General features: G+C 46.8%; 1 protein-coding gene across 4 annotated transcripts in view; it reads left to right on the top strand.

Annotated features, from left to right (window-relative positions):
* The window catches only part of LOC112267417 (protocadherin-16-like), a 210,692-nt gene extending 197,628 nt beyond the window's left edge, over positions 1 to 13,064 (top strand). Inside the window, exons 19-30 of one of the 4 annotated variants that reach the window (XM_042297353.1) lie at positions 841 to 973; positions 1,098 to 1,284; positions 2,121 to 2,234; positions 2,674 to 2,885; positions 3,545 to 3,696; positions 4,001 to 4,131; positions 4,979 to 5,265; positions 5,561 to 6,228; positions 6,350 to 6,536; positions 6,837 to 10,349; positions 10,691 to 11,462; positions 11,659 to 13,064. In XM_042297353.1, the coding sequence (XP_042153287.1) occupies positions 841 to 973; positions 1,098 to 1,284; positions 2,121 to 2,234; positions 2,674 to 2,885; positions 3,545 to 3,696; positions 4,001 to 4,131; positions 4,979 to 5,265; positions 5,561 to 6,228; positions 6,350 to 6,536; positions 6,837 to 8,768 (4,003 nt within the window). In that variant the 3' untranslated portion in view covers positions 8,769 to 10,349; positions 10,691 to 11,462; positions 11,659 to 13,064. Of the gene's footprint in view, positions 1 to 840; positions 974 to 1,097; positions 1,285 to 2,120; positions 2,235 to 2,673; positions 2,886 to 3,544; positions 3,697 to 4,000; positions 4,132 to 4,978; positions 5,266 to 5,560; positions 6,229 to 6,349; positions 6,537 to 6,836; positions 10,350 to 10,690 lie in introns of all 4 variants that reach the window. The other 3 variants (XM_042297355.1, XM_042297354.1, XM_042297352.1) reach the window with 3 other exon arrangements.
* The last annotated feature ends 220 nt before the right edge of the window (positions 13,065 to 13,284 follow it).

The following is a 13,284-nucleotide window of genomic DNA, read 5'->3' as shown; positions in this document are numbered from 1 at the left end:
CATCATCTACTGTTGTGTGTCTTAGATGCCATCATCTACTGTTGTGTGTCTTAGATGCCATCATCTACTGTTGTGTGTCTTAGATGCCATCATCTACTGTTGTGTGTCTTAGATGCCATCACCTGCTGTTGTGTGTCTTAGATACCATCATCTACTGTTGTGTGTCTTAGATGCCATCATCTACTGTTGTGTGTCTTAGATGCCATCATCTACTGTTGTGTGTCTTAGATGCCATCATCTACTGTTGTGTGTCTTAGATGCCATCACCTGCTGTTGTGTGTCTTAGATGCCATCACCTGCTGTTGTGTGTCTTAGATGCCATCACCTGCTGTTGTGTGTCTTAGATGCCATCACCTGCTGTTGTGTGTCTTAGATGCCACCATCTAGTGTTGTGTGTCTTAGATGCCACCATCTACTGTTGTGTGTCTTAGATGCCACCATCTACTGTGTGTCTTAGATGCTATCACCTGCTGTTGTGTGTCTTAGATGCCATCATCTACTGTTGTGTGTCTTAGATGCCATCATCTACTGTTGTGTGTCTTAGATGCCATCACCTGCTGTTGTGTGTCTTAGATGCCATCATCTACTGTTGTGTGTCTTAGATGCCATCATCTACTGTTGTGTGTCTTAGATGCCATCATCTACTGTTGTGTGTCTTAGATGCCATCACCTGCTGTTGTGTGTCTTAGATGCCATCATCTACTGTTCTGTGTCTTAGATGCCATCATCTACTGTTGTGTGTCTTAGATGCCATCATCTACTGTTGTGCCCAGGTTTTAGTTGGACATCCATGTATAGGATTTTTAAAACTAGAATAAAATTCTTCTTCTTCTTCTCCAGTGTCTCCTCCCACCGCATCCTGGCCACCATGCGGGCGGAGGACCGTGACTTTGGAGCCAACGGCTCAGTGTTCTACCGCTTCGCAAGCCCTGTCCGGGGCTTCACCATTAACTCTCTGACCGGGGACATACAGGTGTTGTTTCATTATTCATCAGGGTATTTAAATAACCCCTGCAAGGGATGGCTTGCATAGGGAGACTTCAGATGAAAATACTTTCATTCATTCATTGATTCATTCATTCATTCATTCATCCCAGGCTACAGAGAAGCTGCAGGGACTGACCCAGGGCCAGAGGACTCTGATTGTAGAGGCTATGGACCAGGGCAGCCCAGCCCAGTCCTCTCTAGGGGTGGTGGTCATCTACATCAGAGAACAGACCTACAGGGGGATCCGCTTCTCACGCCACGCTAGAGATGTCAGTCTGCAGGAGAACGCTGCCAAAGGTAGGAACAGGCCATGTTTATTTGATTCTGTTTTGTTGTAAGCCTGAGGTGTGTACACTGTAATTCATGTTTAGAACACAGTGTGATAGTGAGGTGTGTGTTTAGAACACAGTGTGATAGTGAGGTGTGTGTTTAGAACACAGTGTGATAGTGAGGTGTGTGTGTTTAGAACACAGTGTGATAGTGAGGTGTGTGTGTTTAGAGAACACAGTGTGATAGTGAGGTGTGTGTTTAGAACACAGTGTGATAGTGAGGTGTGTACACTGTAATTAATCTTTAGAACACAGTGTGATAGCGAGGTGTGTGTTTAGAACACAGTGTGATAGTGAGGTGTGTGTGTTTAGAACACAGTGTGATAGTGAGGTGTGTGTGTTTAGAACACAGTGTGATAGTGAGGTGTGTGTGTTTAGAACACAGTGTGATAGTGAGGTGTGTGTTTAGAACACAGTGTGATAGTGAGGTGTGTGTTTAGAACACAGTGTGATAGTGAGGTGTGTGTGTTTAGAACACAGTGTGATAGTGAGGTGTGTGTGTTTAGAACACAGGGTGATAGTGAGGTGTGTGTTTAGAACACAGTGTGATAGTGAGGTGTGTGTGTTTAGAACACAGGGTGATAGTGAGGTGTGTGTGTTCAGAACACAGTGTGATAGTGAGGTGTGTGTGTTCAGAACACAGTGTGATAGTGAGGTGTGTGTGTTTAGAACACAGTGTGATAGTGAGGTGTGTGTTTAGAACACAGTGTGATAGTGAGGTGTGTGTTTAGAACACAGGGTGATAGTGAGGTGTGTGTGTTTAGAATGCAGTGTGATAGTGAGGTGTGTGTTGTCCTCCTCCAGGTACCGCCGTGGTGCAGACTCAGGCCCAGTACCCTGATGGATCCCGTAGTGGGATCAGTTACAGCATCTTCAGTGGCAACACCCTACTCTCCTTTGGAATCAGCTCCTCCACTGGTAAGCTGCTTGGGAGGGATATTATATAAAACCCATTTTGACAAAAAGTCCGTTAACACATTTTTGTGATTCACCGCATGAAGAAGGTGTGTTTACACTCCACAAAACCCTCACAAGGAATAGGAGAAGGATGAATATCCATTGCCCAATTTGTTCTCAGCCCCTGGTTATTGTTCTAACCAGGTGAGATCTGTCCTAGTTATTGCTGTAACCAGGTGAGATCTGTCCTAGTTATTGTTCTAACCAGGTGAGATCTGTCCTAGCTATTGTTCTAACCAGGTGAGATCTGTCCTAGTTATTGTTCTAACCAGGTGAGATATGTCCTAGTTATTGTTGTAACCAGGTGAGATCTGTCCTAGTTATTGTTCTAACCAGGTGAGATCTGTCCTTGTTATTGTTCTAACCAGGTGAGATATGTGCTTGTTATTGTTCTAACCAGGTGAGATCTGGGTACAGAGCTCCATGGGGCTGGATTATGAGGAGTCCCCTAGACTCCGCCTAGTGGTGAAGGCTGAAACTGCATCCTCCAGTTCCTTCATGGCGGTCAACCTGATCCTTCAGGACGTCAATGACAACCTGCCGCGCTTCCAGCTGCAGAACTATGTAGCCTACATACGAGAGGCACAGGGATATCATTTTCCTATCATACAGGTAGGTACACTAACGAGCATGCACACACACACACACACACACACACACACCTGTATTATGCTTGACTGTGGATGGAGTGTTAGGTTGTGGGCTAGAAGATGCTCAGACAGTAGAGAAGACCTGGAACGTTTCAGTGCTGCTGTGGTAGTTCTGAGAGGTGACAGTCTGTTCCTGTCCCTATAATGCAGTGTTTCCAACATCCCTGTTGAGTATATATACTATGCTGTATGAAACCACGGCCATATAGAACCCTTTTATAAACTCTGGTTCCACTGTTCCAAGTCCCATATTCATTACCAGGTTCTGTTACTGTTCCACAGCTGTTGTAAATCTGTTCTTTGTTTTGATTGATTTCCTCTCTAACCTCTGATCATGTGACTTCCTGTCTGTCCCCAGGTGTTGGCAGATTATTATTATTTTTGATATTTTTTTGTATTGTTTTCAAAAACAAAACAACATTCAAAACAATGAACAGCAAATGAAGGCTGAACAACAGCCAATGACAGAAAAATCTGTTTCCTACACATTAAAACAGATTGGAAATGGCTAACCATAAACACAAGTACACTTTGCTTTGAAGACAAAAGAAAGCCAGTGATATCAGAAGACTGCTTTTTTTGTTTTGATTTTCTTTCTGACTTCCTGTCTGTCCGATGCAGGTGGTGGCTGATGACCTAGACCAGGGCCAGAATGGTCAGGTGACCTACAGCCTGAGGTCGTCGTCTCTCAGTGGCCTGTTCAAGATCGACTCGCTGACCGGAAGCATCACCACCGCCGCTATCATGGACCGAGAGATCTGGACACAAACCAAGTGAGGAGCAGGGCCTTGGGATGTGGTTGTGAGAGTGTGTGAGTGTATGTGTATGTGTGTGTTTGTTCACAATGGGCCTGACATGTGGTTTCCCTCAGTGGGCTAACCTTTGTTTTCAGTCTATAAATACTCTCCCTGTTCCTGTACTCTCTCTATGTATTGGAATCTATATTTCTGTCATGCTCTGGGAAACAACAGGTTCTGATGTAAGACAGCAGGAGATGAAAGGTTATGAAACCTGAAACATAAAAGATAAGAACTGAACTCCAACTGACAGTTTCTTTTTTAATCTCCATGGCATCAGGCTGGTTGTTACGGCGACGGACCGGGGCACACCACGATTGGCCGGGTCGGCGACCCTCACTGTGATCATCGTGGACCTCAACGACAACAGTCCTACAATCCCTCTGCCGCGTGAGATCAGAGTACCAGAGAGTAAGTCAATGACCCACGGGTCTCAACTGCAGACCCCCCCCCCCATCAGACACTTCAGGCAGGCTAAAGCAAACACTCAAAGTATTGAGATGATTTGAAATACTGTATTTGAACCCAACTGACACCCTATTCACTATGTAGGGCACTACTTTTGACCAAGGGGTGTATATATCAAGAATCTCAGACATTTGAGACACAGTCAATTTAACAGTGAACCTTTAGTCCAGAGATCTTATCCCTGATCCTTACTCCTTCTCTCTCTAGCAGCACTCAGCAGTTCTCAGTGATAAAACTGACCTTTTTATGAGTCGTTCTGAAGCCAAGTTCCCCTCTGTTCATATCCTGCTGTACATCTGAAGTCTACAGTTTCTTGCATAAAATATCCAATTCAGAAAGAAAAGAAATCAGAAGTCTGCAATATATTCCTATTAAGCAACGTGATGTAATAGGATATGTTATGAGGTAGGAGCTAGTTCTAGGGCTATAATGTTGTTCCCATATAACAATCTCACAAGCCCTGTTTTCTCTCTCTCAATTCAATAGAAATTCAAGGTCCTTTATTGGCATGGGAAACATATGTTTACATTGCCAAAGCAAGTGAAATAGATAATAAGCACAAGTGAAACAAACAATAAAAAAATGTATCTCTCTCTCCGTAAGTTCTCTCTCTCTCTCTCCTCCCTTCAATCTCCCTCTCTCTCTCTCTCTCTCTCTCTCCCTTCAATCTCCCTCATTCTCTCTCTCTCTCTCTCTCCTCCCTTCAATCTCCCTCATTCTCTCTCTCTCTCTCTCTCCTCCCTTCAATCTCCCTCATTCTCTCTCCCTCCAATTTCCCCTCTCCCTCCAGACACTCTGGTTGGCTCGGTAATAACCCAGGTGACAGGAAATGACGTGGACTCAGGCCCCGCCCTGTCCTACACCCTCCACCTGGACCCGTCTTCCCAGGGCGTATTTGGGATCCACCGCTACGGGGGCGGGGTGTCTCTGACCGCCCCTCTGGACTACGAGGAGAAGACCTGGTACACGCTGACTGTCAGGGCTACTGACTCCAAACACCAGACTGAAGCTAACCTCACCATACTGGTGGAGGATGTCAATGATAACGCTCCTACGTTCACACAGGATCTTTACCAGGTAGTCTATCCTCTAACCGGCCTCCACTAGCCTTTGGAAGATCTGAGTTTGTGTTGGCAGGCATTTGTGTAATGATGCCATAAGAGACAATGAGAATTTGATCAGATTTAGCTGAATTATTATATGTACATGCAGATCAATAATGATGCCATGTGTGTGTATATGTATCGATCTTCCTCATTTAGTTTACTAAGACAGATACCTGATACCATTAACCATTAACCTGCCTGTCCAACATGCCTCAATTATTCTGGGTACACCCCTGAATACACCCGGTCATGTTTGTGTTTTCCAGATGACTCTGGCAGAGCACTCCCCAGCTGGCAGTGCAGTTGTCACTGTGACAGCCACGGACCGCGACTCTGGGGAGAACGGCCGCGTCACCTACAGAGTGATGTCATCAACCCGGGACATCTTCTACATCGACCCCAGCAATGGTACCCTGTTCATCACCCAGCAGGCAGAGTTTGACTCTGAAAACCCTTCTATCCTGGTGGTAATAGAGTCCAGAGACATGGGAACACCAGCCCTCTCCTCCATCGCTACTGTACAGGTCCAGGTGACTGACGTCAATGACAACGCGCCCGTCTTCCACCAATCAGAGTACAGAGCCACGGTGTCGGAGGACGGCCTTCCGGGCGCCACCATCCTGACCCTAGAGGCGACCGACGGCGACGCATCACGCGACAACTGCGGCTTCGACTTCACCATAGCCAGCGGAAACGCAGGCAGTGCCTTCCAGATCGAGAGCAGCGTACGCTTCCTGGAAGGACGAGGCTTCCAGACGGTAGGCAGCCTGGTATTGACCGGTGAGGGGCTGGACTTTGAGGCGGTGTCCAGTTACAACCTGACCGTGGTCGTGTCGGACCGTGGCGTGCCCCAGAGGAGCTCGGCTGTCTCTGCGCTGATCAGTGTGACGGATACTAACGACAACCCTCCGGCGTTCAGCAGGGCAGAGTTCAGGTAATTCGGTACTTTGTTGTTTGTTAGATGTCCTTAATTCCTCTTTACATGTGTTTGCACTGGGGACCAAATGTCATGTTTTAAGGAAAAGCGATTGATAAAATCCCCTTGAACCCTGCAGTGTGGTGCTGAGTGAAGGAACAGCCGCAGGGACTGAAGTCCTCAGCCTGTCTGCAACAGACCCAGACTCCTCGGCAGTAGGGAAGGTGCAGTACCTGATCAGCTCTGGGGATGAGACGGGTATGTTCCAGGTAGACCGCTGGACCGGAGCCTTGAGGCTGCAGAGACCACTGGAAAATGAGAGACAGGTACCATGGAACTTCTGGCTTGGGATGTGCCCAAAATGGCACCCTATTTCGTATATAGTGCACTACTTTTTTAAAGAGCCCTATGGGCCCAGGTCAAAACTAGTGCACTATATAGGAAATAGTTTGACATAGAAATAGATTGGATTAGTCGTTGGTTATCCACCTGTTTGTATATTCTGCTGCTGGCAATTCATTTCCCTTCAGTGATTAAGAAAGTAGTAATCTCTCTCTTTATCTCTCCATCTCACTCTCTCTCTCTGCTGTCTCTCTCTCCCCTTCTCCCTCTCTTCCTCCTACTAGGCATCCCATGTGATCATTGTGCAGGCGTCAGATGGACAGGGTCACTATGCGCTGGCTCCAGTCACTGTGGAGGTGAAGGACATTAATGACAACAGACCTTACTTCCCCCTGCCTGTCCTCACCACCAGCATCAGAGAGAACCAGCCTCACAACACCCTTGTCACCATGCTGCACGCCATCGACCAGGACACGGGAGTCTTCGGACAGCTGAGATACTACATGTTGGACAAGACTGGAGAGGGGAAAGACGCCTTCCTGGTCAACCAGACGTCAGGCGAGGTCCGGACTCGCTTCACCTTCGACTTTGAGAAAGTCAACTTGTTCAACTTTGTAGCTCTGGCCATGGACGCAGGGAACTTCTCTGCCACGGTGACCGTCCAGGTGTACGTGACAGGGGAGGATGAGTACGACCCTGTGTTCTCCGACCCAGAGTTCTCCTTCTTAGTTCCTGAGGGGTCGAAGAAGGGCCAGAGCATTGGTCAGGTGACAGCCAGAGACGAGGACGAGGGAGTAGACGGGATTGTTCTGTACTCCCTAGCTGACCCCTCGCCCTACTTCCAGGTCAATGCATCGACGGGCGGGGTTTTCCTGAAGATGGACAGCCACGTCCATCATCTGAGCAGGTCCAAGAGGGAGGTCCGTGTGATGAACCTTGACCTGAAGGCCCACAGCCCTCTGGAGACATCCCGTGTGGCCACCGCTCGCCTCACCGTTGACGTAACACACACCTCCTTTGGCGTGGCATCGGACATGAACCTGCTGCTGGTCAGTGTGATCGCTGTGTCCCTGGGAGCCATCCTCATCCTCATCTTCATCGCTATGGCTCTGTTCTGTGTGAGACTGAGACGTCAGAGGAAGGAGCAGCAGAGTCGCTGCAGACCTCCAGCCTCTCCCGGCCACGGCACGATGCTGCACAAACTAGAGGAGACTAAAGTCACTAGCACCGACCGGAGCGACCGCATCTACCACCAGGCCTTACCAGGGTACACTTCTGACCAAACTGGGAGTGGTGTGGTAGGGCCATACCCCCGCGGGGGCTCCCTGGACCCATCCCACTCCAGCGGGCGTGGCTCGGCAGAGGCGGCAGAAGACGATGAAATCCGGATGATCAACGAGTACCCCCGTGTCTCCTCCATCTCTTCGTCCATGCAGGAACACATCTCAGCCCGCGGGCCAGACTCTGGCATCCAGCAGGACGCTGACCAGCTGTCTGACGTCTCCTGTGAGCCCAACATGGACGCCAACCAGTGGTTCAAGGCCAAGAAGCTGGCCAGTCTCAGTGGGACTCTGCTGGCTGGCCAGGTGCCTGTCTACAGGGAGGATGTAGGAGGTTATCTGGGGGTAGGGAGGGGGCTGAACATCTCCCACCCTAAAGACTATGCCTTCCCAGTGGATGGTAAACCCGCTGTGGACGGCTCCCTCACAGCCATAGTGGCCAGTGACGAGGAGCTGAGGGGTAGTTATAACTGGGACTACCTGCTGGACTGGTGCCCACAGTTCCAGCCATTAGCAAGCGTCTTCACGGAGATAGCGAGGTTAAAGGATGAGACGGCCCCTCCTAACCCTCGCAGACCGCTCCAGCACAAAGCCAAGGTGGACCCCAAACCCCCTCGCATTGATCCCCCGCCCCTAATCACCTCCATAGCCCACCCCGGGGCGAAGACAGTCCCGGTCAAGCCTGCCCCTGTTAAGCCCTCTGTAGGGAGGTCCTCCTTCCCCCATCTGGCCTCCCTACGGAGGTCCCCCATCAGTCACGAGGGCTCCCCCTCCTCAGTAGCCATGTCCCCCAGCTTCTCCCCCTCCCTGTCCCCCCTGGCCGCCCGCTCCCCGGCCATCACACCTTTCGGCGTCACCCAGGGCCCCTCAGCCTCCATGATCAGCACCACTGAACACAGCATGGAGCACAGTGAAGAGGCTGAGATGAGGATATAGACTATAGACTCACAGATGAGGATATAGACTCTATTGACTAACAGATGAGAATATAGACTCTGTAGACGGAGGAGGAAATAGACTCTGTAGACGGAAATGAAGATATAGACTCTATTGACTAACAGATGAGGATATAGATTCTATTGACTCACAGATGAGGATATAGACTCTATTGACTCACAGATGAGGATATAGACTCTATTGACTAACAGATGAGGATATAGACTATCGACTCACAGATGAGGATACAGACTGTAGACTGAGATGAGGATGTAGACTCTGAGGTACTAGAGATTAGAAGACTGATACTGAGTTATTGTTCCTCAAAAGACAGAGGTGATGTATCAATTGACACCCTATTTAGGTTACAGGGTGGTACCCCTCCTAATGTGTAATGGTCACAGTATCTGGTGTCAATAGACTGTATCGTACAGTGTACCTTCCATTCTGGCCAGAACACAGAGTGTGGTTAAGTACTGTAGTTAAATAATGAAGTAACTCTCAAATGGACTCTCAAAGGTGGTAGCTGCATCATAAACCAACGGGACTCTCAAACTGAACCAGAATCAAAACTGAGGTGAAAATGGATGTTGCCTTTTCCTCTTCCCTCTATCCAATCAGTGTCAAGAGAACAAAACTACCCAGGATTTGCACATTCTAATGGGGAGCCATGATGTCAATATTCTGTAGAAGATATTTTTATACTGACTTTGGTTTCTGACTAGAAATGGCACTAATTCTGTGCCAGAAGGCTGTTATAGCCTCAGAATATATTTCCATATGTGTATATTTCTAGCTATGTAACAGTATGTGTGAACTCCATGTTGGTTCTATTTTATGTACTTAACCATTGTGTTCTTGGAACGAAAAAAAGCTCTATATTTCTATTAGTGTGATTGATTGGGGGATATGCTGTCATTTCTTGTAAATATTTATTACGGAGGAGCGAAAAAAGAGCTTGCGTTGCTGGAAGAACATGATACCAGTATCAATACAGTGTTTGGTCAAGAAGCTTTCAAAAATAATCTGCTGAAGTGTTGGATCCCTCTCATACTAATTCAGTGTGCCATATGTGTGTCTCCCAAATGGCACCTATTGCCTATATAGTGCATTACCTGGTCAAAAGTAGTGCACTATAAAGGGAATAGGGTTCCATTCGGGATGTAAACACAGTCTTTTGAGTCTTGTTTGAAAGGATCAGTCATGCATGTTCTCCTGTCCTTTGTTTCTTCCTCCAGTCTAGTTTAGGTGAACTTGACACAGATTGATCGTGTCCTTTTTTTCAGCTGTCTTTGCTGTGATTTTAATCACGATGAGCCGTACAGGTCTACTTGGTATTCTAGTGGCATAGTAGACCCAGACAAGGGCAGAACCACTCAGACACAGACAGGGGAGGTCAGAAACATCACAGAGACCAGCTGCAATATAACTACAACGTTGCCAGCAGTAGAACAAAGGAAAATAAAACAAATGTCATGTATGTCAGCAGACAGGTCCAGTTGTTATTGTAGTGGCAGTCTTACATCCAGACAGACAGGTCCAGTTGTTATTGTAGTGGCAGTCTTACATCCAGACAGACAGGTCCAGTCTTACATCCAGACAGACAGGTCTAGTTGTTATTGTAGTGGCAGTCTTACCATCCAGACAGACAGGTCTAGTTGTTATTGTAGTGGCAGTCTTACCATCCAGACAGACAGGTCTAGTTGTTATTGTAGTGGCAGTCTTACCATCCAGACAGACAGGTCTAGTTGTTATTGTAGTGGCAGTCTTACCATCCAGACAGACAGGTCTAGTTGTTATTGTAGTGGCAGTCGAACCGTCCAGACAGACAGGTCTAGTTGTTATTGTAGTGGCAGTCTTACCATCCAGACAGACAGGTCTAGTTGTTATTGTAGTGGCAGTCGAACCGTCCAGACAGACAGGTCCAGTTGTTATTGTCGTGGCAGTCGAACCGTCCAGACAGACAGGTCTAGTTGTTATTGTAGTGGCAGTCTTACCATCCAGACAGACAGGTCTAGTTGTTATTGTAGTGGCAGTCTTACCATCCAGACAGACAGGTCTAGTTGTTATTGTAGTGGCAGTCTTACCATCCAGACAGACAGGTCTAGTTGTTATTGTAGTGGCAGTCTTACCATCCAGACAGACAGGTCTAGTTGTTATTGTAGTGGCAGTCTTACCATCCAGACAGACAGGTCTAGTTGTTATTGTAGTGGCAGTCTTACCATCCAGACAGACAGGTCTAGTTGTTATTGTAGTGGTAGTCGAACCATCCAGACAGACAGAAGACAAAACAGCTGACATGAGGTTTGAGTAGGGGTTGTGTGTGACCTGTGAGGTTTGAATTCTCCCCAGGATTTTTTTAACAAGGTGGTGCTGCTGAGTACGGTGGGGTAAACCAATTTATTTTATTTATATATATATATATATATATATAGTGACACAGCCAGTACACATTGTGGCGCAGCGCCCCGCTTACATTCTTTGTGGACAACCCTGAGGTTTGAGTAGGGGTTGTGTGTGTACCTCTTGAGGTTTGAGTAGGGGTTGTGTGTACCTCTTGAGGTTTGAGTAGGGGTTGTGTGTATACCTCTTGAGGTTTGAGTAGGGGTTGTGTGTGTACCTAATGAGGTTTGAGTAGGGGTTGTGTGTGTACCTCTTGAGGTTTGAGTAGGGGTTGTGTGTGTACCTCTTGAGGTTTGAGTAGGGGTTGTGTGTGTACCTCTTGAGGTTTGAGTAGGGGTTGTGTGTGTACCTCTTGAGGTTTGAGTAGGGGTTGTGTGTATACCTCTTGAGGTTTGAGTAGGGGTTGTGTGTGTACCTCTTGAGGTTTGAGTAGGGGTTGTGTGTACCTCTTGAGGTTTGAGTAGGGGTTGTGTGTGTAACGCTTGAGGTTTGAGTAGGGGTTGTGTGTGTACCTCTTGAGGTTTGAGTAGGGGTTGTGTGTGTACCTCTTGAGGTTTGAGTAGGGGTTGTGTGTACCTCTTGAGGTTTGAGTAGGGGTTGTGTGTGTAACGCTTGAGGTTTGAGTAGGGGTTGTGTGTGTACCTCTTGAGGTTTGAGTAGGGGTTGTGTGTATACCTCTTGAGGTTTGAGTAGGGGTTGTGTGTGTACCTCTTGAGGTTTGAGTAGGGGTTGTGTGTGTACCTCTTTAGGTTTGAGTAGGGGTTGTATGTGTACCTCTTGAGGTTTGAGTAGGGGTTGTCTGTGTACCTCTTGAGGTTTGAGTAGGGGTTGTGTGTGTCCGTCTGACAGACTGTAGCTCACTAAGTTCATCTTAGTATCGATGGGATTCTCTCCAGCATTCTGAACCAGGAGGAGCTCGTTGCAACAGATATTTTCATAATTTCTTTGCAGGGGACATTGTGTTGCACATAGCCAGATTAATCTCTGAAATACTGCTTTTCAAATCACATGCAGGACTGAGACCAGAGCACTAACTAAAATGCTGGCGTTGCTTTTTAGTTTTCTCTTAGTTCCTTCTCTGAGCTACAGTATTTTAAATTATCAGTATTGTTAATTTACAGTATTATTAGTTTTCACTAATAGTTAGGTGTAACTGGCTAATAACTAGTGTCTGACGATGCACCATTTCTTGGTACCATAACATAACACCAATTTCCCTATATAGTGCACTACTTTTGACCAGGGCCCTATGGGGGTCTTTTTCTCCGCAAAAGGAGTGCACTTCCCTATACATTAGTTCACTAAATAAGGAATAGGGTGCCATTTAGGACGCAACCCATGTAGACCTGTGTGACATTTTCCTTCATTTGTCACATTGGAGCTTCTTCTAGCCTGACAGTTTGTGAGCCTTCATGCCATTTTGAATTGTGAACATGTTAGTTGAAGAAACGTTACCTTTATTGGCTCTGAGAAACTACAGTAATACCTTGAGACACAGACGCTATATTCCAAATAGCACTTTATTCCCTATAGTGTGCTATAAAAGTAGTGCACCATGTAGAGAATCGGGTGCCATTTGGGACGCACTCACTCCAACTTAGAAACCTTTAAAAGTGTTTGTTAAGCCATGTTAAATTGCCCCTAAAACACAAGGCTATATATGTCTGAAATTAAGAAGCTGGGATATCATGTTGTTTTGAGCTTTTACTTTGTCCATTCACCAGTTTCTACAGTTTGTTATTTATACAATTTTACATCCTCTTTCTTACCGAATGTAGCCCATAGTATACATGTTCCCCCGAATGTCTACGCATATCATATATCTTCCCTGATGTGCCAGATGTTTTTTTCTTCTTGTCAAAGTGCCTGATTAAAGTACTTATGTGAATACAATACAGTGTACTGTCTCTATCTCTCTTGTTCTGATTAGCAAAGAGTGGTTGTTAAATATGAGGAGCAACTACATGACTAGATTAGAAAGAAGACCACTAACTGAGCGCTCTAGTGAATGAAGACCAGATGGGATGGGATAGTCGATAATGCATTGTTTATGACCAGGGCTGAATGTAAATGAGTGTGTCCCAAATAGCACCCTATCCCTTATGTAGTGTAC

The sequence above is a fragment of the Oncorhynchus tshawytscha genome, linkage group LG14 (genome assembly GCF_018296145.1).
Source record: "Oncorhynchus tshawytscha isolate Ot180627B linkage group LG14, Otsh_v2.0, whole genome shotgun sequence".
In the NCBI taxonomy this organism is placed as follows: Eukaryota; Metazoa; Chordata; class Actinopteri; order Salmoniformes; family Salmonidae; genus Oncorhynchus; species Oncorhynchus tshawytscha.
This window is presented reverse-complemented; position numbering and strand designations above follow the sequence as displayed.